Source organism: Saccopteryx leptura, chromosome 1 (genome assembly GCF_036850995.1).
Source record: "Saccopteryx leptura isolate mSacLep1 chromosome 1, mSacLep1_pri_phased_curated, whole genome shotgun sequence".
Classification (NCBI taxonomy): domain Eukaryota; kingdom Metazoa; phylum Chordata; class Mammalia; order Chiroptera; family Emballonuridae; genus Saccopteryx; species Saccopteryx leptura.
Genome location: NC_089503.1, coordinates 5,298,298 through 5,319,926, shown reverse-complemented (window position 1 = coordinate 5,319,926; position 21,629 = coordinate 5,298,298). Strand labels below are relative to the sequence as shown.

Below are 21,629 nucleotides of genomic sequence, written 5' to 3'. Positions count from 1 at the left end.
TACTGGGGACTGGGATTAATGTTTTTATTAATGGTAACATTCATACTGCATTTCTAAGATTTACATCCAAAAAGAGCATACTGTATTTACATGCGCCGGACAGTGCAAGATAACAAAGTCAAACCACAGCTCTGGTACGACCATGGCTTGTCCCAAATTAAATTAAATACATAATACTCTTACCTCTTCCTTTCAACATGAACAGTAAAAATCCCCTCTTCCTTCTCTTAAGGAATATAAAAATTGCATTGACAACGGCACTGATTAGCAAAAATATTTAAAACCTGAGAGATAAGCCCAAATATATTTGAGTGCTAACACGTGTACATTTGAACGCCGGGTGACACAGGGGCAGTGGTCAGTGATGCCTGGGCAGAGCGGGCTGCCTCCCCACACCTGGACAGGGTACCACAGATGAACAGGGTTTTTATTTCTTCCGATAGCTGTTCTTTTCTGTTTTAATTTCTTCTTGTTTTTAAGGGAAAAAAAAAAATCTCTGGCCCCTTCAGGTGGGGTTTTTACATTACAGCACAGACATAAATAAAACAGGCCCGTGGCCAAGACCCTTCATGGGACCCGAGTGTAGAACTCTCACTGAGGCCAGCCCGGCCAGGACAAAGTGGTCAGCAAAATAAATACACTCTCTTGTTTCAACGGGCAGCTAAGCATGTCACGACAGCCCAGAGACCGGGGGTATATTTCATTCCAGGACCCTTTCTTCTTCCATTAAATACCGAAGACAATTCAGTGCATAATTGCTGCTCTGGTCACGCACCCTCTTTTCATAAGGCACTCCGATCTGAAGGGTCAGCTGTGTTGAACCCAGCGCCCATCATCACCTGTGGCATCTCAGCCGGTCACCGAGATGACCAGGCACACCGTTCCGCATCCCCATGGGAAACAGTGGGTCTCCTCTCTTGCCAGGTGGGATTAGACTCTCTCTGCCTGGCACACCTGCACCACCCTATCCTGACCATTTGGGGGTTCCTCTTCCCTTCTCTCAAGTGCAAATGTCCTAGTCCGCTGGCCACCAGCGCGGGGTAAGCAGTCCTGCCAAGGCACCCATTCTAGTTTATCGTTCAGGGGATGGTCCAGACAATAACATCAAACCACCTTATCCATCGCCCCCCGTTTCTGATGCACACCCCCTCTCGAGAGGAAGGCAGTGTGCGGGGGCACCCCGATAGCTGCCCTCGTGAAGGAACCAGTCTTACTAGGGGGAGGGGAACCACAGAAAAGTGCCTATTGAGGGTCATCCGCTCGGTAAGTTGGGAAGGAGTAATACACCCACAATTAATTCCTCAGCTAAAGACTTGACAAAATAAACCTTTCATCCGGTCTCCCATTTTGGGCCTCCCGTGTTTAAGGCACTGGGTTTTGAACACTCACAAGGTCAGGAAAACAAGATGCGCACACTATGTGCTTGACACAGACAGGCAAACATACCCACAAGACCAAAACAACGGTTTCCGAAAGCAACAGTGTTTGCAGTTAGCGCGTTACGGGTGCGTCAGCCATTAGCTGTTGACCTCTCCGACTCACACAATGCTTTTCTCTCTGGACGGAACAAATATTTTACACTACTCTGATAAAATTAAACGCCCATAAGTGCCAGGTACTGGGTTGCCATCAAGGAACTGTGACCCATTTCCAACACGGGTGAAGTCACAACCCTACTGATTCTTTAGTGAGCGCGACAGTATTTTAATCCTTCAATAAACACAAGTTGATGCAGAGACTTTCAGGGGCATTTCCTGACACCGTCCCCAGGGCAGGACTGCCTCAGAGGAGGAGGGTTATACATCGCGTGGTAGAGACTGCTGTTCTAGGAAAACAAACAAAAAAACTCACCAAACCCTTGATGGCAAGACAACTTCTGAGTTTTTTAAAGAGCAATTTTTCATCCTGAGCTACGATCAGGAGTGAGAGCTATTTTTCATTTGGTTTTTTATCAGAAGGGCTCCTTTTCTTTCCCGGCAACTGTCGCAGGCATTACTTTTTGGAGTTGGAGCCGAATCTAAACAGAGCGATGATGTCGGTCATGGCTTGTTTCAGGTGCTTGCCAAAGCGATGAGAATCCTTCCGTTTGAAAACAGAACAAGAAGCATGTTATAAAGTGGCAATCCCCACATTTAAGCCTCTTTCCCAGGTGACCTAATCCCTGCCCACCCTCCAATGTCACGGGGTCTGAAAGTTACACAGGCTCTCCAACCCTGAGATTTAAACCATTGCTACAAGCCCATATAACCACGTAACCCAGTAAGATAATTCCGTTAAAAACAAGGTTAAGAGAATTTCAAAATTAATTAGAGAAAAATCCAAACCAAGTGCATTGGAATTTTCTGTCAAAGGAAGATTATCCTCCCCTTAAAAGAAAAGAGGAAAAAAAGCCAAACGACAGAAACAGCCTGTCTTTGGGGGGCGGTCCTCACCGTCTCGGGGCTGGAGAACTTGGAGGATATGTGGAAGTTGATGAGGCTCTCTCCCACCAGGATGTAGGACACGCCGTAGCCGTCGTCGGCAACCTGCAGGACAACGTGAGGCTGAGGTCTGAGCTCGGGAAATGAGATGAAGCGTAAAGGGGTTCTTTCTGACGCTCCGAATCCAAACCGCGGCCAGCGCCTGCTGCAACCGCCCTCTGGCTCCCTGAGCAGCCCCCCGGCAGCCGGTCGGTCGGCGAGAACGAGCGCTTCACGGAGCGGAGCAAAACAGGAGCCCAGAAGAGCGCGGCGCGCCCATTCTCTTAAAAAAGAAAATGGGTGTAAAGGCACCAGCCACCTTCAGTGTCAGGAAGATCGGAAAAGCACTAGTGACGAGGACTCGAGGGACCAAGTCGCCTCAGACGGTCTCAGGGGCCGTGTTTGAGGGGAGCCTCGCCGATCGGCAGCACAATGAAGCTGCATTTGGAAAATTCCCGCTAACGACTGAGGACGTTCCGGGCACCGACTGCCTGGCGGAGTCCCAGGGCATGGGTCTTGCCAGGGGCAAACCACGCTCCAGGATCAAAAACGGCAGGCCGCAGCTGAAGCTCCTGCTGACGGCAAGGCTGCCGGTGGCTATTGGCTTCGTCTATTGTCTTGCTTTTACAAAAAACAACAAAAACCCTAACCATCAGGCTTGGGAGACCTCTTCTGCTCAGCACCAGCAGGCCCAGGAGGTGCAGACAAATGACTCAAAAGAAGTGGTCCATAAACTGATTCCAGAGAGCACTGGAAAAGGCATGGAAAATACCCACTGGTCTACGTATCTGCTCCCTGACGCCTTTGTTACAAAAGTCAAAATGCTGGAGAAGCCCCGGTCTGAACTGGGACTCATGGAGCCTCACGGAGAAGGTTCTGAAAACGCTACTTGGGGACGAGACAGGTGCTGAAGGTGAACAGCTGATGGACGTGAGCCCGCAGGCCAAGGATCTCTTTCAAATTCAGCCCTTCGCCCCGGTGGGGTAGCTCAGTTGTTTATAATGTCAATTGACACATCAAGTCTGTGGGTTCGATCCCCCTGTCAGGGCGCATACAAGAATCAACCAACGGACGCATAAATAAGTGGAACAACAAATCAGTGTCTCTCTCTTCCCCTTCCTCTCTCTCTCTAAAACAATCAATTAAAAAATTAAAGTAAAATTTAGACTTTTAATGGTGTCAGGTAAAAACTCCTATTTGTGTGTGTGTGGGGGAACCCCCCCTGTATTAATAACCAGTAGGAATTCCTTTCTGGCACTCCGGACTCCGATGGGCCCAAAGCGGTGGGGGACGGGCCACCCCAGCCCCAGGACTGGCCTGTCCGCGTGCACAGAGGCACCTTCACTTACCGGCCCGAAGCCCCCTCCGCTGGACACGTACTCCGGATTCCTGTCCAAATTAAACAACTCCACCTGCTGCTGAGGGGTCTGGCTGGTCGATAACCTCCAAGGCTCGGACAGGACCTGGGGAGTAACACAGGGAAGTGTTCCAAGGGCACGTTTCTCAACCCCATCCGTCCTGTCCCCGAGGGGCCCCAGTGGGAGGCGAGAATAGGCCTGCGCGGTTTTGGACTGCTGGGTGGCAGCACCCCGCCGAGAGTGGGTGGAGCGCTCAGGTGAGGACACCGGGCTGGAGAGGCCAGGCCGGCTACCGGCGTCTCCGGTAGAAAAAGGTGGCGGATACATTCAGATTCGTAACGGAGGCCGCGGGCTGCTGGGGCGGACTGGTATCAGCTGCTAATTTTCAGAAAGAGTTCAAGCTCTTCCTTCAATGCTGCCATTCCCAGAAATGCTGTTCTATAAACTTAACATAAAAGACACTCTATGAGCAAGAAAGGCAGTCAACCCCGGGAGCCGGTCACATCTTCATGATTTTAGAACATTTCACTATCGTCTATGCTGGGGGGGTGATCGCGCGCCCGGAGCGACCACAGCAGAGGGCTGCGAGGGGGGAGACACGCAGCCCCGGAACCACAGCGCGCTCAGCCCCGAGGCCGGTTGTGCCACGCCAGCCCCAGGGCAGGACGCCGGTCCACTGCTTTGCTGAGTCCCCGGTTCGGCCAGCGAGCCTGAGTGGGTTTGCCCCCGGCAGCCGGGACCTACCTCCTTCAGGAAGGGGGACTCGACGGCCAGATACTTGGACACCACGTAGAGGCAGAAGAGGTGGCGGTCGATCCCAGAGCCCGTCATCGCCAGGCGGTACAGGTGCTGGTGCTTCTCGGAGGCGATCCTGAACAACTTGAGTCTCTGCTCACTCTGAAGAGCAAAGGGTGGGCGTTTCGGGGTGGGGTCCCACGAGGCACTGAAAGTCAGGTGACTGGGGTCGTCTGGGAGAAACTGTCAAGGTGACCTCCCCAGTGACCCCACCAGCTGACTGTCCCCTCCCCAGGTTGTCCGAGGAGCACTTTTTTTTGGGGGGGGGGGGCCTGTGTGCAGCCTGCCTGGCGGGATTATACCTTTTGCACACACGTGATCACTAATGCAGAAATAGTAACAAACGGAACACCCTCCTATAGAGTCAGAGCTGCCCTCCCCGGGGGAACTGCCTGCATAGCTCAGGCCTCCAACCTTGGAAGTGTTCAAACTGGGCAAAATAACCTCAGGGCTGAGACTAAAAGCAACACTGCGCTCCCAAGAAATGTTTGCAAAGATAACAAGAAAGCAAATATGATGGCTACCCTCCCAGACCAAAAATGAAAAGCATCCTTTAGAACCGGCATCACTCTGACGTTATCTGGGACCAACAGTGACGCCTTCCTTCTGTGGATGTCACCGTCCCTTCCCTTTCTCGTAAACACCCCTCGCCTTTGTCTACCACCAGAACACTATTATTTGGGCTCTCGCCTGAAATCGCGCTTCCCGTAGAGCTATTCTTCTGTGACCCCAAATAAATGCCAGCCGCCTCCCCCTTTGACCTTTAATTTCAGGTTTAACAGCAAGTAGGCAGGGAAGCTCGAGGTTCCAGTTCCCTCCTCTGGAAATGAAGTTCTGTCTGTAACCTCATTGCGGGTCGTCAGTATTCCCCCAAAGAGGTCTAACAATTCCGCCAGAACAGTGCTCTGAGCCTCCATGTCTGATCTGAAAAGACCGCTCCAGGCTCCTCTGGGCTAAGTCAGGCCAATCACAGGATGAGTGAAGGTCCGCCCAGGCTGTGACCCACCCACCCACCCCAGACCTGGTCATCTGAGCAATCTGTCATGATACCCACGCGTCCTTCCCACAGAACAGAAGCCTCTGCAGAACAAAGTGCCCCCCCCCAGCCCCCCCAGCAGAGCAGAGTCCTGGAGTGTTTCTCCCGGGCCTCAGCGTCAGCCTCCACGATATGGGTCAGGCCAATCCAGGTTGAACTCATCTGCATCTCTGTCCCTTTACCTACAGAAATGAACTGGTAATACGCCGCAGGCTACCGCCAGGCTGTGCAAAGGCAGCGCTGTACAGGGAGCCCGGAGCCTGACCCTGCTGCGTAGGGGCTGCAGTCACCCCCAGAGGCTCCTGTGGGACGGTCACCCTTTCCTCACAGACACCAACTGCTCATACTGTCCTGAGGTCCCGAAGCACCGAACCCCAACGCCCTGTTCATCCGTGGGGCGCCCTGCTAATGGAAAACTCTCAGGGCGCATAACCCCATCTGGAGACATTACGGAACGGCAGGGGGCCACCGCAAACGTCACCTGTCACCCTCTCCGTGTGCATCCCGACCGGTTCCCTGGTAACGCTTCCTGTCCCCCTGAGAGGGGGAGAGGAGAGGAAACAGGGACCACGTGGTCCCTGGAGAAGCAGGGACGCACAGGGCGTCATCAGAGAGGCCCTGGGGAGTCCTCCTCCGAAAAGCACGGCGAACGCTGCTCTCCTTACCGTCTGGGAGGGGTCCGCCATGGCCAGCACAAAGCTGGTCGCCTCAGAGGTGCAGGAGCGCACGGTCTCCGTCCGCCCCTCTCGGAAAAGCCGGGTCATGGAGGCCTCGTACGTGAGGCAGAACTTGCCCATGTCCTGGGAGAGAAAAGGGGTTTTCATACAAGGCGTGCCGAGAAGCCGAACGCACGAGAAGGGGCCGGGGTCAGGTCAGCGAGGAAACGCGGACCCCGTCGTCCGCTTTGGGGTCAGGTCAGCGAGGAAACGTGGAACCCGTCGTCCACTTTGGTTTCGAGGCGCCGTCGGTTTTTATACAGGGTGGTGCGGCAGGCAGATGGAGACGTCGTTAGCTTTAGGGGCGGGGGGGGGGGGAGGGGTGTTCGCTGTCCGTTCCTGGACAACCCAGGGTTCCACGCCCAAAGACAGCTGATGCCACGGCACAATTTCCCGAGTCTCACACACCTACCCGAGCGCAAGCAGTTACGGAACAAACCCATGACACGCAGGTCCGCATGCAAACAAGTCTGAAGTTACTGAGAGACGATGCGAGGTGCTGGCAGGAGATATCCCGCCATATCTGAATGATGGTGAGACTTCCCAGTAGAGACACTGGTGCTGTGAGAGGGGGGAGGAGTCACAGGACTGCCCGTGAGCAGGAGGAGGGCAGGGAGCCAGAGCCTGACACAGGGACGGCCCCCCTTGGACAGGAGGGGACAGCTGGGGGCCTGGCAGAGGCCGTGGGGAGCAGCAGGGAGGTCGCCTGCCGAGAGTCGGGATGGGAGGGGGTGCTGGCAGTCTGCGTGGGTGTGAACCAGGCTTCAGGGGCACAGAGAGTGGGTTGCCCGGGGGTCGCAGAGCCACTGCTCACCAGGGGCTCGGAGTTTTCTCCGCCATGCCAGCTTATTCTCGGGGGCGGGACGAAGCAGGCAGAGAGCTGGACTGAACTGGGGCGGCGCTGCTGTGCTTGGGGCCACTGGGCCGAGGTCAGGGCCGGGGGGAAATCCACGGGCAAGGTGGGTGAAGGCTGTGATCGGCCCCGGGACGAGGGAGGGGACAGACAGGAACGGCAGGCAGAAGAGCTGGGTCCGGGGGGTCCTGTGATGACAGCCCAGCAAGGGCTCAGAGAGAAGCAGCAGGAAGTGGAGGACAGAGACAGGCTCAGGAGCACATGACATCCACACACACACACACCGTGCAAGGAAATTACTTGCAATCGGCCCGGCTGGGCGCCCGTGGCCACCGGGGCGGCTCAGGGACGAGAGGGTTCCCAACATGGACAGGAAACTAGGAAGTGGCAGTTTGTGGATCCAAATGATTTCTGACAACACCCCAGGCTTTCAGGTGTACCCTGGCACAGGCCCTGGTGACCACAGGGTGACAGAGCATGCCCTGGGACACCCAGGTGAGGGTGCCAACTTCCCGGTGTGCAGTCCAGACCGGGAGCCGCCCTGTGGGCTCTTCCTCTCCCCACGGCTGCTAGGGCTGCCGGGACATCCGCCATTCCCACGGGTCCTGCACGTAAAGCGGATCAGTGAGCAGGCATGGGGGGGGGCAGAGTCTGCAGCAAGCTCACTGGGACTGCGCCCCAGCCTCTGGGGTCCACACTGGAGGCTGCCACCGTGTCCCCAACAAAGAACACCAGCTCCCAGAACTCGTCCCTAATACACCAGTCACTAAATTTCCCTTGGATGGGGTCCACGGGGGTTCTCACTCCACCCTGCGGTCCACGGTAAGCGGGGTCCCGGCTCATCCTTGGATATGCCTTTCTGAGAGCTTCCTCCAGGCCCCTCATTACAGGGGTTTTCCAGGGGGTCTTGATGAAGCAACGTAGGAAAAGTGGAGGGAAAGAGGGGAAGAGGGCCAAGTCTACATTTGGCAGTTTAGTCGTTTAACAAAGGCTAACGGGGGACACAGGAGGAAAGGATTTACTGGCTGTCAACTTTCCAACTTCAAACCTGAATGGCATCAATGGTCAGCACAACCATGCACAACTTCCACACCTGGAAAAAGGACCATCTGAAAACCTCTTGGCAAATGCACAGAATATTAGTGTGTTCAGACGCCCCCGCAGAGCCAAGCCCGTCACGCCCGCAGCCCCGACTCAACCTGCCCTACCGGCCGCCGTCGGGAAAGGCGGCCGCTAGCCACTGCCAAAGCACCTCCGGTGTCTAGCGAGCAGTATGAAAACAACAACGTCTACAAGGACATTAGCACACGTGGCATGCAAACACAGACCTGTCACACACTGGACTACTGCCCTGAGGCCAACCATGCAGGCAGGGGACATCTCCACCCCCTGATTTCCTAATGAAAAACAAGTAGGACCTACAAGCAGGAAGCAGATGCTACAAACTGAAATCATGACTGCTGCCCGGTGGCTTCATTCAGGCAACACCTCTTCCTCTGTGGCTGGCACATTCCTGGCACTGGAGGTACGGTCGCAAACAAGGCTGTTCCTTAAGGAACAAACTGTCTGGCAGAAGAGATGGACACGGTGTCATGTAGTGGGTGACAGGCACACTGGATAGAAATGATGCTGGTTAGTGAAGAGAGTGATGAGTGGCGGCTATTTCAAACAGGAGATGGTGGCACTGTGAACAGAGACCTAGGCAACCACACCCCAAATGGGGAGACAGCCACGGCCAGTGGAGAGCAAGTGCAAAGGCCCCGTGGTAGGAATGGGTCTTCTACATTCAAGTGCTGCAAGAAGGGCAGTGTGCCAAAAAAAACCAAGAGTGAATGAGGCCCAAAGTGGTATTAGAGAAAGTTGAGAGGGTAGTCAGGGACCGGGTCAATGGTTACTTAACCTTGGGAAGGTGTGAATTTCGAAAGGAAAAATATAAACATTTTAATTTCCCCTAACATCAAACTGAAATATTGCCTTTAGACGCACAGGCAACAAACCACTGTATTTATGAGCAGTGGATGTGACTTTGCATAGAAAATCACAGCTATTTTCACATCAAATTACAGTTGTCACAACAGTTACGAGGCCCGCTACTTAAAATCAAGGGCATAAAGAATTATATTTAACGCATCACAAATTTATGTTGATTATTTTGACATCTGCATTTTAACTAACTGGTTACCCTTTGTAACCCTGTGTCTTTCCTTTTATACTTTATTAACAGTATTCTAGGAAGGGGTCCCCAAGGCTTTCCCAAACTGCCAGGGGTCCAGGTGCCGAGGAGGTTCAGGAGTCCAGGGCAGACTCCAGAACCAGGCAGGGTACCCAGACTGACGCCAAGCCACAGGGAGGTCCTGCCGCTCCAAGCTGGGCAAACGCGAATCTGAACCTTCGCTCCACAGAGAGCCCTGTGCCTAACAGAGCTGGTGCTCAACACAGCACACATTAAGAAGTTTAGAATGGTGCCTGACCAAGTGGTGGCGCAGTGGATAGAGCGTCGGACTGGGATGCAGAAGGCCCAGGTTCGAGACCCCGTGGTTGCCAGTTTGAGCGCGGGCTCATCTGGTTTGAGCAAAAATTCACCAGCTTGGACCCAAGGTCACTGGCTCCAGCAAGGGGTTGCTCGGTCTGCTGAAGGCCTGCGGTCAAGGCACATATGAGAAAGCAATTGATGAACAACTAAGGTGTCGCAATGTGCAACGAAAAACTAATGATTGATGCTTCTCATCTCTCCATTCCTGTCTGTCTGTCCCTGTCTATCCCTCACTCTGACTCTTTCTGTCTCTGTAAAAAAAAAAAAAAGAAGAAGTTTAGAATGGATGGATCTCATTTACATTGTCAATAGATCACTGTAAAACTGATGTTAAGGGAGGGACACAGAATGAAATCCTGATTATTTCTAGCTGGAGGTATAAGGGCTTGGGTTCTTAAAACAAGTAAGCCTTAACTTTTATCAAGTAAGTTGAGTTTTTTTTGTGTGTTTTTTTTTAAATTTTTTTGCATTTTTCCGAAGCTGGAAACGGGGAGGCAGTCAGACAGACAGATTCCCGCATGCGCCCGACCGGGATCCACCCAGCATGCCCACCAGGGGGCGATGCTCTGCCCCTCTGGGGCGTCGCTCTGCTGCATCCAGAGCCATTCCAGCGCCTGAGGCAGAGGCCACAGAGCCATCCCCAGCGCCCGGGCCATCTCCGCTCCACTGGAGCCTCCGCTGCGGGAGGGGAAGAGAGAGACAGAGAGGAAGGAGAGGGGGAGGGGTGGAGAAGCAGATGGGCGCCTCTCCTGTGTGCCCTGGCCGGGAATCGAACCTAGGACTCCTGCACGCCAGGCCGACGCTCTACCACTGAGCCAACCAGCCAGGGCCAAGTAACTTGAGTTCTTAAAGACAATAACGATTGGCTCTGGCCAGTTGGCACAGTGGTAGAGTGCATGGATGTCCTGGGTTTGATTCCCAGTCAGGGCACACAGAAGCCCCCATCTGATTCTCCACCCCTCCCCCTCTCACTTCTTTCTCTCTTTCTCTCTCTCTGTAGCCACTCCTACAGCCATGGCTCAATTGAAGTGAGTTGGCCCTGGGCACTGAGGATGGCTCCATGGCCTCCGCCTGAGGAGCTAAGGAGAGCTTGGTTGCTGAGCAATGGAGCAGCAGCCCCAGATGGGCAGAGCTTTGCCCCCTAGTGGGTTTGCCAGGTGGGTCCCAGTCAGGATCATGCATTCCCTGGTTGAGTCTTGTATGTGCCCTGATGGGAAGGGGGGTGGTGGCAGGGGGATCGGATTCTCAGACTTGGCCTATCAGGCCGATGCTTTAACCAACTGAGCTAAACTGGTGGTGGTGGGGGGTGTCTCACATACTGTTCTATGACTGTGTTTTCACAGAGTATACCACAGACATCATTTAATAGTTATACCATGTTCCACTGTATAAAAATGAAAAAGATCCTAATTTTAAAAGTTTCATACTGATAACCTTTTCAATTGTTTCAAATATTTTACAGCAGGGCACAACTGTCCTTAAAGGACACTGTTCTCCAAGTAGAACTATGTGAGTCGTGCTGGCTGGATTATCAGCAAGGCTGGGCTTTCCGTGCACACCACTGACCACTCCCAGCTCTCTGCTCCTGTGGGGCACCAATTCCTGCTCTGGCTTCGTTTCTCTATTGGGCTGTTGATGCCCCCCCACCCCAGGTGGAACCCCCGAGGTGCTCTTTCCAACCCCATTTACTAACCAAGCCATCGCCCCCACCCCCACCCGTTGAGGTTAACCGCCCCCCTTATCATACCCTACGTCACGGAACCACCCTGGCCATCCTACGTGTGAATTACTATATTTATCATACCCTATGTCACGGAACCATCCGGCCGTACTACGTGGTAATTACTATACTCATCATCATACCCTACGTCACGGAACCATCCCGGCCGTACTACGTGTTAATTACTATACTCATCATACCCTACGTCACAGAACCACCCGGCCGTACTACGTGTTAATTACTATACTCATCATACCCTACGTCACGGAACCACCCGGCCGTAGTACGTGTTAATTACTATACTCATCATCATACCCTCCGTCACGGAACCACCCTGGCTGTACTACGTGTGAATTACTATACTCATCATACCCTATGTCACGGAACCATCCGGCCGTACTACGTGGTAATTACTATACTCATCATCATACCCTACGTCACGGAACCATCCCGGCCATACTATGTGTGAATTACTATACTCATCATCATACCCTACGTCACGGAACCACCCTGGCCGTCCTACGTGGTAATTACTATACTCATCATCATACCCTACGTCACGGAACCACCCTGGCCGTCCTACGTGGTAATTACTATACTCATCATCATACCCTCCGTCACGGAACCACCCGGCCGTACTACGTGTGAATTACTACACTCTCCCGAGTTCTGTGTGTTAGGCTTTGAGAGTCTGCACGCCGTCCTGCCCCGTGTCCACCTGACCCCTTTTCTCTCTCAGGATGTCCGCGGTTATCCTCACCTGTCCACTCTCCCCGGGGAACCTGAAGCCCGACCCCTCCAGCTTCTTTCCTAACTGCACCTTCGGGTGCCCGTGTTCGCCCGGAACGCGGGCACAGGGGAGACTCCTCTCCGCAGCATCGAGTCTTTCTTCCCCCGTCACGGCCTCCCCTCCCGGTCCGAGCGCCTTCGTGTGTTTGTGCGCTTTGTCCGCGCTGCACCCGGGAGTGACCCTGGGGAACAGCGGAGCTGCCGCGGGCAGCCTGGTCCCGTTTCCATGGGGCCGCCTCCCCTTCCTCACCCGTCAGGCCAGGTGCTGGCAGCTGGCACACGCTGGCATCTGCCACGAGGAGAAAATAGTCACGTTCATGCTGGGACTGAAAGTTCCCGGGAAAGGATGTGATCGTTTTGTTTGTTTTCTTTTTCATATGTCATATTCTGAATGCCTTTTTAGCATCTGTCGCAATGACTCGCTTCTTCTCTCGTCTATTATCGGGTTGACTATTAACCACACCTTTGTCCAGCCACTGGTATAAGCTGTTGCCAGTGGTAACACTTTTCTTGTACTGGTACAGTGAGTCTATTCACTGATAGAGTTTCTTAGGTTCTCTGCACTTATAATCATGAGTAAGGAGGCCCTGGCCAGGCACCAGAAGTTGTTTAGAGTGTTGTCCTAGTATGTCAAGTTTGTGGGTTCAACCCTAGTCAGAACACATACAAGAATCAACCAATGAATGCATCAATTAAGTGGAACAACAAATCAGTGCTTCTCTCTCTCTGCCTCTCTAAAATCAATACTATCCACACACACACACACACACACACACACACACACACACACACACACACTCATGAGCAAATTTAGTCCGTGTCAAAGATCAGAGACACCACGTCATTTGCCCGAAGTATATATTTCTGCTTGACCAAACCCTAGCAGTCAGGGCTGATTTTCAAGTTGAAGTCTCCCCTTTGCAGAGCCATGAGCTCTCGCTCTGCCCCCATCCCGGATGCTCCCTGTCCTGCGCGGACCAGGACACAGCCCGACAGCGTCCGCGCTCGGCCACGCCCCCAACCCGCGCAGACAGCATCCGTGCTCGGCCACGCCCCCACCCCGCGGACCGGACAGGACGGCCGGGTGGCACACAGGGGTCTGAGCCTCACCTTGTAGTGCGCCAGCTGCAGGGCCAGCTGCACAAAGGCGTCGGGGCTCGTGCGGCACTTCTTGATCAGCCCTTTCCCAAAAGTGTCGAATGGAAAAGAATGGAAGTCCACGTCATTGGCCAGGAGGTTGGCGCTGGCGAGGGACGTCTCTATCACCTCCTGACACTGGGGGACAAGGAGAGAGAGGGTTCCCGGTGGGGGAGGGCTGACCCGCATGCCCACCTGCACTGCAGCTCACACACAAACAGCACGTTTTTGGGGGGTTTTTTGCTTCTTTTCAGAAAGATTCTATCCAGGGGCAGCAGTGCATCTGCAACATGGCACCTGCCCTCCGGGAGGACCAGTGCGGCCCCCATGCAGGAGGAACACAGGTGGGAGGGACACGGGGCTGTCTGGTTCCTGATGGGACCCCCACAGCCATCCCCAAAGCCATGGGCTTGTTTTATAAAATCCGTTATGACACAGCGGTGAGCGTGGAACCAATTTTAGGAAAAGAATGGGGCCCTGGCCAGTTTGCTCAGTGGTAGAACGTCACCCTGGTGGGTGGAAGTCCTGGGTGTGAATTCTGGGTCAGGGCACACAGAAGCAAACATCTGCTTCTCCAACCCTCTCCCTTCCCCTCTCTCTTCCCCTCCCACAGCCATGGCTCGATTGATTCAAGTGTGTCAGCCCTGGGCACTGAGAATGGTTCTATGGAGCCTCTACCTCAGGCGCTAAAAATAGCTTGGATGATTTGAGCATCGGCTCCAGACAAGGGTCGCCAGGTGGATCCCGGTTACAATGTATGTGGGAGTCTATCTCCCCACCTCTCACTTAAATTAAAAAAAAAAAATTAAAAAAAAGACCATTCCTTCAAGCCATGAAATAATGTGGAAGAATCAACTAAGGGTCACTAAGTGGGAAAAGCCAGTCAGCGGGGCAGTAACTCTCCAAGAGAAAGGGGACGCAGGGCATCAAGACACCATTGTGTGAGGCTGAAGCACCGGACACAGTGTTTTCTGCACTGAAAATTGCTTCTTGGGCCCTAGGAACTCCCCCTTGGATTAGACGAGCTAGGATTTAGTACTGCCGACCCTGAAATCCCTTCCCGGAAGGGCTTGTACAGAATGGGTTACTCTCTCTGAGAAGCTTTAGGAGAGACAAAAATGAAACATGAGTGCCTTGTCGGGTATTTCAACTCTAAAGGGAGTGAATCTGCTCTTCACCTCTTCCCTGGGACCTGCCGCTCAGGCTGAGCCGGAAACCTCACCAACAATCTTAGCTGAGAGGCTCAAATGGAAGAAGAAATATTCACCCGGGTTTCCAAGACAACAGGAGCTGGACCTGGAGCCACTCCCTGGTCCCAGCAAAAACCCCTCAGGCGGACACATTTCAGTCTCCTAGGTCTTCAACTGAGCCGCGAACACTTGGCTGGACAAACTCCCACCCAAGCGGAATAACCCTCCCGTGCGACCGCTTGAACTTACTTCCTCCGGGATGTCCCACTGTAGCCGGGTGGGGTAAGGGATGTTCGGGTTGAGGTCCCCTTTACAGTGTCCGTCCTCCAAATAGCCCAGCTGAAAGCTGTCAGTGGCCATGACATACTGTTGGGGGGGAAAAAAAGGACATATGTGGGAAGTCAGGCGACACTGTGGTTCGTGGTGTCACATAAAACGTATCTGTCCTCCCCAAGTAGACAAATCCTTGTTCTCGGTAGAGACAGTGTTAAGACTGCCCCACAGCGAGCGAGAGGGGTTTACAGCGTGGTGAACATGTCAGGAGCGCTGCACAGGTAGAGACAGTGTTAAGACTGCCCCACAGCGAGCGAGAGGGGTTTACAGCGTGGTGAACACGTCAGGAGCGCTGCACAGGTCAGACCGTTCTCGTCTCCGCGCTAGAGCCCAGGGGAGACCTGGAGGCGCCCGGCAGCCGATGGCTGGACTTCCCAGAGCCACCACCCCGCAGACAGCATCATAGCACTCCAGACCCGGGGCCGCTCGGAGCCTCCTTCGGGGTCCCAGCTGTGGGCCAGGGGTCTTGGGAGCCACCCTACTGAATATTTACATCTAGACTGTAAGGTCTTCTGTATAAATAAGAGACGAGGTGAAGCAACTTGTTCGAAGTGACCCTCCTCAGTGGCCAAGAGCCGAGGGCAGCTGTGATGACCGTCTTTTCACTGTTTATTCAACGGTGTTTACTGAGCACCTACTACGGGCCAGAGCCTCTCTGAGCACCAGTGCCTGAATGGTACACAAAACGGACAAGAATTTCTGCCCTTCCTCAACAACTGAACCAAGGCCACAGGACCAGCAAGGCCAATCCTAGGTTTCCACTCAAGAGCAAAGAAAACATATGTTCACATAAAACTTGTACACAGCCTGACCAGGCGGTGGCACAGCGGATAAAGTGTCGGACTGGGATGCAGAGGACCCAGGTTCGAGACCCCGAGGTCACCAGCTTGAGCACGGGCTTATCTGTTTTGTTTTTGTGTTTTTTTCATTTTAGAAAGGAGAGAGAGAGAGAAGGGGGGAGGAGCAGGAAGCATCAACTCCCATATGTGCCTTGACCAGGCAAGCCCGGGGTTTCGAACCGGCGACCTCAGCATTTCCAGGTCGACGCTTTATCCACTGCGCCATCACAGGTCAGGCCAGCACGGGCTCATCTGGTTTGAGCAAAAGCCCACCAGCTTGAACCCAATGTCACTGGCTCCAGCAAGGGGTTACTCGGTCTGCTGAAGGCCCGCGGTCAAGGCACATATGAGAAAGCAATCAATGAACAACTAAGGTGTTGCAATGAGCAATGGAAAACTAATGATTGATGTTTCTCATCTCTCTCTGTTCCTGTCTGTCTGTCCCTGTCTATCCCTCTCTTTGACTCACTCCCTGTCTCTGTAAAAAAAAAAAAAAAAAAACCCAAAAAACAACAAAAAAAAAAAGCAAAAAAAAAACCTTGTACACAAACGTTCACAGAAGCCCTGCTTATAGCAGTCAAAAAGTGGAGAGAGCCCTGGCCAGAGAGCTGGGTTGGTCAGGAGCACCGTCCCGAAGCACAGAGGCTGCCGGTTTGATCCCTGGGCAGGGCACATGCAGGAGTATGCTCCTCTCTATCTCCCTTCCTCTTTCATTAAAATCAACAAATAAACGTTTGGGAAAAAAAAAATATAGTCAAGAGAAGTCAAGGAAGGGATCACAGGGGCTCTGAACCGAGTCTTGAGAGAGGGCTGGGGGACAGGGACACTGAGAAGAGGTGAGGCAAGCTGAGGGGCCGGTGGCGGGGGAAGAGGAGGGCGCTCTGCAATGAGGAGAGAGCACGTGCAAAGGACCCGTCAAAGAAAGCAGGGTAGGCCCTGCGATCTCTGTCGCTCCAGGAGTAAAAACTGACAGACACAGTCTTATAAAAATGAAAAAAGTCCAGAGCCAAAGCCTTCAAAGAAATTTCAAGAAAAAAGAATGAAGTAAAAGGTATCAAGGTGTCTTCGGTACGTCTACTGTGCGATTTCACCAGGGCTCCACGCCCTGGGAGGGACGGTGAGGGAATCGGCCTGCGCTCACGGAAACATGTCCCCCCCCCCCCCGACATGTAGTGGCTTTGGGTCATTTTATTCCACTCCATTTATTAGAGCACTGGCAAAATAAAAGACTGTAAAAATACAGTCTTAGCATTTGGTGTGACTCTCGAAGGGGCCGTTGCTCTGACAGTTACTTCAAGTTTCACCAAACCAGCCTGCCCAGGCGGTGGCGCAGTGAATAGAGCATCAGACTGGGGTTCAGAGGACCCAGGTTTGAAACCCCAAGGTCATCGGCTTGAGTGCGGGGGTTGCTGGCTTGAGCATGGGATCATAGATATGATGACCCCATGATCGCTGGCTTGAGCAAGGGGTCACTCACTCTGCTGTAGCCCCCCCAGGCAAGGCACATAGAGAAAGCAATCAATGAACAACTAAAAAGCCACAATGAAGAATTGATGCTTTTCATCTCTCTCCCTTCCTGTCTGTCTATCCCTATCTGCCCCTCTCTCTGTCTCTGTCTCAAAAAAAAAAAAAAAGTCTCACCAAACCAAAAGAATACAGAATTTTGGGTCAAGTCCACCACTGATCCCAGAGTTTAGCAACTTCTTCAAACAAGAGCCCGACAGGGGAGTGGAGAAAACAAGACCTTTAGTCAATTTTCACGCCAAACATCAAACAGTTCAAATAGTTCAGAGAGAAATGAATGTTTAAAAGTTTAAAAGGGCAGCAGGGCCAATCCCCACAGTTTATTTTTAAAAGCTGGGTGTGGTGGCTTTTAAGTAACTTGATAATTTTTAAGAATTAATTTTCAGACACAGAGCACCAGGTTAATGATTTAACTTGATGCACCGTAGCAATAGCTGCTGAAGACTCTTCCCAGGTAGTCAGACAAAGATCACAACGTGACACTCACTCGGGGGATTGTGGATGTCCAACAGCGACCTCCTCACTCGAGTTAAACCTGCGGACACTCACCTCCCAGAGGTGCCCAACGATGGGCGCGTCAGCCCAGGAATGCTCCGCATTCATGCCCATTTTCCCGTTTTTGAAGACAATAAATGTGAAGGACTTGTCAAACCACCTATACGGAAACAAACAAACAAACCAAAAAAAAAAAGAAAACACGTTTATGGAACTTCAATGTTTAAAGAGACAAAGATAAACAAAAGCCCTAACACCGTTTCATTCTGGAGGGGCCGGCTGACTTTGCACCCAGCCTCCCGGGACAGTTCGTGGAGGAGGTCAACCACTCTCTGTGGCATGAAAATAAAGGCACATGTAGGACTCTAAGTCACTCGTCCTTCTCTGGTCCAGAGCCAACGATGAGCACTTGTGTCCTGGGGAGACCAGAAGGAGCACAGGACGTTTTAGGATAACCAACATGGGCGCATAGGCAACTGTGGAGAGATGGGAGGCTCCGTGTGCCTGCACCCCCACCTGCCTTTACAGGTAAGGAAGGGGCAGCTCCGGGGAGGGGGCGGGGGGGGGAGGGAACTGCCACAGAACTGTCACAGGCCCAGAGCCGACCTCCGGGTGAGGCCCCCTCCGCCACCTCCTCCCTCCTGGGTCGCTGGCAGCCACGCCTCACTAGCATCTCCAAACGGAGGTGGTCGTGCACAGGGCAAGAGTCTCAAATATGCTGCTTTACCTGTGTGTGTGCGTGCGCATGCATGCGCACGAGAGAGACAGACAGGCCAGAGACAGTGTGGGTGACGAGAAGGACATTCAAAGTTACATTGTGACACTAGGCTTACGCCTGAAGGGTACAGATGCCGGAGGCTGGGGTCAGCCGCACACAACACTCCCTTTACGTCCACAGGTGAGGACGGTACCTGTCGTAACACCTGCCGTGCAGCAGAGACTTGGCGTAGCTGTCCATCGACCTCACCGGGTCCTCCTTTTCAAATCCCTGCTCAGTTTCGTCCAACGTCACGAAGAACGCGGCCTTTTCCACGGCGTCTAGAGATTGCTTGTTCTTCCCACGTCCAAAATAGGCTTGGCGGCACCGGGCCCAGGGCACCCTGCAGGGAGGAGCCCGCACAGGTAAGCCGGGAGCAGCTGGGTGACGACGTCGCTGTGCGCATGGTGTTTCAAATGACATCGTTTTTCATGGTTTACACATGGGTTTTTAGGAACTTCAGGAAAGCCCGCGTTTTCGGACAGCCCTGACCAAGGTATGGCAGCGGGCGTCACGGCCAGGGCCTGTGAGCACTCCCCGGTGTCCAGCCCTGCTCCACGCCCCCTTCCACGGACCGCTCACTGATCCACACTGCCACGCCACACCCATCTTTCAGATGAGTAAACTGAGGCACAGGGAGGAAGTTCCAGCTACTTTGTGGAAGGAAGGGATTCAAACCCAGGCCAGCCGGCCCAAGTCCACGCTATGAACAACACAGGACATCCCGCCACGAGGGACATCGCATGACGAGGGACATCGCAATGAAGAACAACCAGGAGGCGGATTCGGGAGCTCTTCTCCATCCCACCTCGCTCCTAACAGATGCCACGTTGCTGTACCTGGGGGTTCTCAAGCAGGGATGGCACGGTCCCCCTCAGCGACACGAGGCGAAGTCTAAAGACAGCTTCGCTTGGCACAAGGGGGCTGCCGCTGGCATCCAGTGGTTAGGGCCAGGGACGCTGTCCATCACCCTATCACGCACAGGACAGTGACCCCCACCCCCACACACCCCAAACAGACCCTCCAGCCCCAGACATGTCCGAGCCGGGGCTGAGACGGGTTCTGAGCACCTACCAGCCAAGTCCTCAGGCAAACAAGGGCTCTGAGCGATCTGTAAACAAGGCAGGAAGTGAACCCTAACACAGGCCTTGCTTGAACTTAATCTGTTTCCTACAGTAAACAGGAAGCAGCCCCGTGAAAAAGCCTCTCTGTCCGTCACGTGGCCTGACACCTGCGTGCACAGGCGCACACACACACGTGCACGCACACACGTGCACGCACACACCACGCACACACGTGCACGCACACACGCCTGCCTGTCCCCCACAGAGGCAGCCAAGGTGACCCAAGGGCGGGCTGGGACCTGCTACCTTGGAAAGAAACGGAACCACTGCGGGCTCCGGTGCCTCTCTGGAGTCGCCCCCCCACAGGCTGCGGACACGCCTCCTCGCCAAAGGGGCAGGGAGAGAGCCCCGAGGTGCCCCCACGGCCTGGACACAGCCACCGTCACAGGAGCACACACCCACGGCCTGGACACAGCCACCGTCACAGGAGCACACACCCACGGCCTGGACACAGCCACTGCACAGGAGCACACACCCACGGCCTGGACACAGCCACTGTCGCAGGAGCACACACCCACGGCCTGGACACAGCCACTGCACAGGAGCACACACCCACGGCCTGGACACAGCCACTGCACAGGAGCACACACCCACAGCCTGGACACAGCCACTGCACAGGAGCACACACCCACGGCCTGGACACAGCCACTGCACAGGAGCACACACCCACGGCCTGGACACAGCCACTGCACAGGAGCACACACCCACGGCCTGGACACAGCCACTGCACAGGAGCACACACCCACGGCCTGGACACAGCCACTGCACAGGAGCACACACCCACGGCCTGGACACAGCCACTGTCGCAGGAGCACACACCCACAGCCTGGACACAGCCACTGCACAGGAGCACACACCCACGGCCTGGACACAGCCACTGCACAGGAGCACACACCCACGGCCTGGACACAGCCACTGTCGCAGGAGCACACACCCACGGCCTGGACACAGCCACTGTCGCAGGAGCACACACCCACAGCCTGGACACAGCCACTGTCGCAGGAGCACACACCCACAGCCTGGACACAGCCACTGCACAGGAGCACACACCCACGGCCTGGACACAGCCACTGTCGCAGGAGCACACACCCACAGCCTGGACACAGCCACTGTCGCAGGAGCACACACCCACAGCCTGGACACAGCCACTGCACAGGAGCACACACCCACGGCCTGGACACAGCCACTGCACAGGAGCACACACCCACAGCCTGGACACAGCCACTGTCGCAGGAGCACACACCCACAGCCTGGACACAGCCACTGCACAGGAGCACACACCCACGGCCTGGACACAGCCACTGCACAGGAGCACACACCCACAGCCTGGACACAGCCACTGTCGCAGGAGCACACACCCACAGCCTGGACACAGCCACTGTCGCAGGAGCACACACCCACAGCCTGGACACAGCCACTGTCGCAGGAGCACACACCCACAGCCTGGACACAGCCACTGTCGCAGGAGCACACACCCACAGCCTGGACACAGCCACTGCACAGGAGCACACACCCACGGCCTGGACACAGCCACTGCACAGGAGCACACACCCACAGCCTGGACACAGCCACTGTCGCAGGAGCACACACCCACGGCCTGGACACAGCCACTGCACAGGAGCACACACTCACGGCCTGGACACAGCCACTGTCGCAGGAGCACACACCCACAGCCTGGACACAGCCACTGCACAGGAGCACACACCCACGGCCTGGACACAGCCACTGCACAGGAGCACACACCCACAGCCTGGACACAGCCACTGTCGCAGGAGCACACACCCACGGCCTGGACACAGCCACTGCACAGGAGCACACACTCACGGCCTGGACACAGCCACTGCACAGGAGCACACACCCACGGCCTGGACACAGCCACTGTCGCAGGAGCACACACCCACAGCCTGGACACAGCCACTGTCGCAGGAGCACACACCCACGGCCTGGACACAGCCACTGCACAGGAGCACA

At 54.4% G+C, this 21,629-nt stretch overlaps 1 protein-coding gene across 1 annotated transcript in view; it reads right to left on the bottom strand.

Annotated features, from left to right (window-relative positions):
• CPT1A (carnitine palmitoyltransferase 1A) overlaps positions 1 to 21,629 on the bottom strand; it is a 58,794-nt gene continuing 37,165 nt past the window's right edge. Inside the window, exons 11-19 of the mRNA XM_066383803.1 lie at positions 18,689 to 18,877; positions 17,832 to 17,937; positions 14,836 to 14,952; positions 13,370 to 13,534; positions 6,314 to 6,448; positions 4,562 to 4,714; positions 3,809 to 3,922; positions 2,433 to 2,525; positions 1 to 2,079 (exon numbers count right to left, since the gene is read on the bottom strand). Of these exons, the coding sequence (XP_066239900.1) occupies positions 1,993 to 2,079; positions 2,433 to 2,525; positions 3,809 to 3,922; positions 4,562 to 4,714; positions 6,314 to 6,448; positions 13,370 to 13,534; positions 14,836 to 14,952; positions 17,832 to 17,937; positions 18,689 to 18,877 (1,159 nt within the window). The 3' untranslated portion in view covers positions 1 to 1,992. The remainder of the gene's footprint in view (positions 2,080 to 2,432; positions 2,526 to 3,808; positions 3,923 to 4,561; positions 4,715 to 6,313; positions 6,449 to 13,369; positions 13,535 to 14,835; positions 14,953 to 17,831; positions 17,938 to 18,688; positions 18,878 to 21,629) is intronic.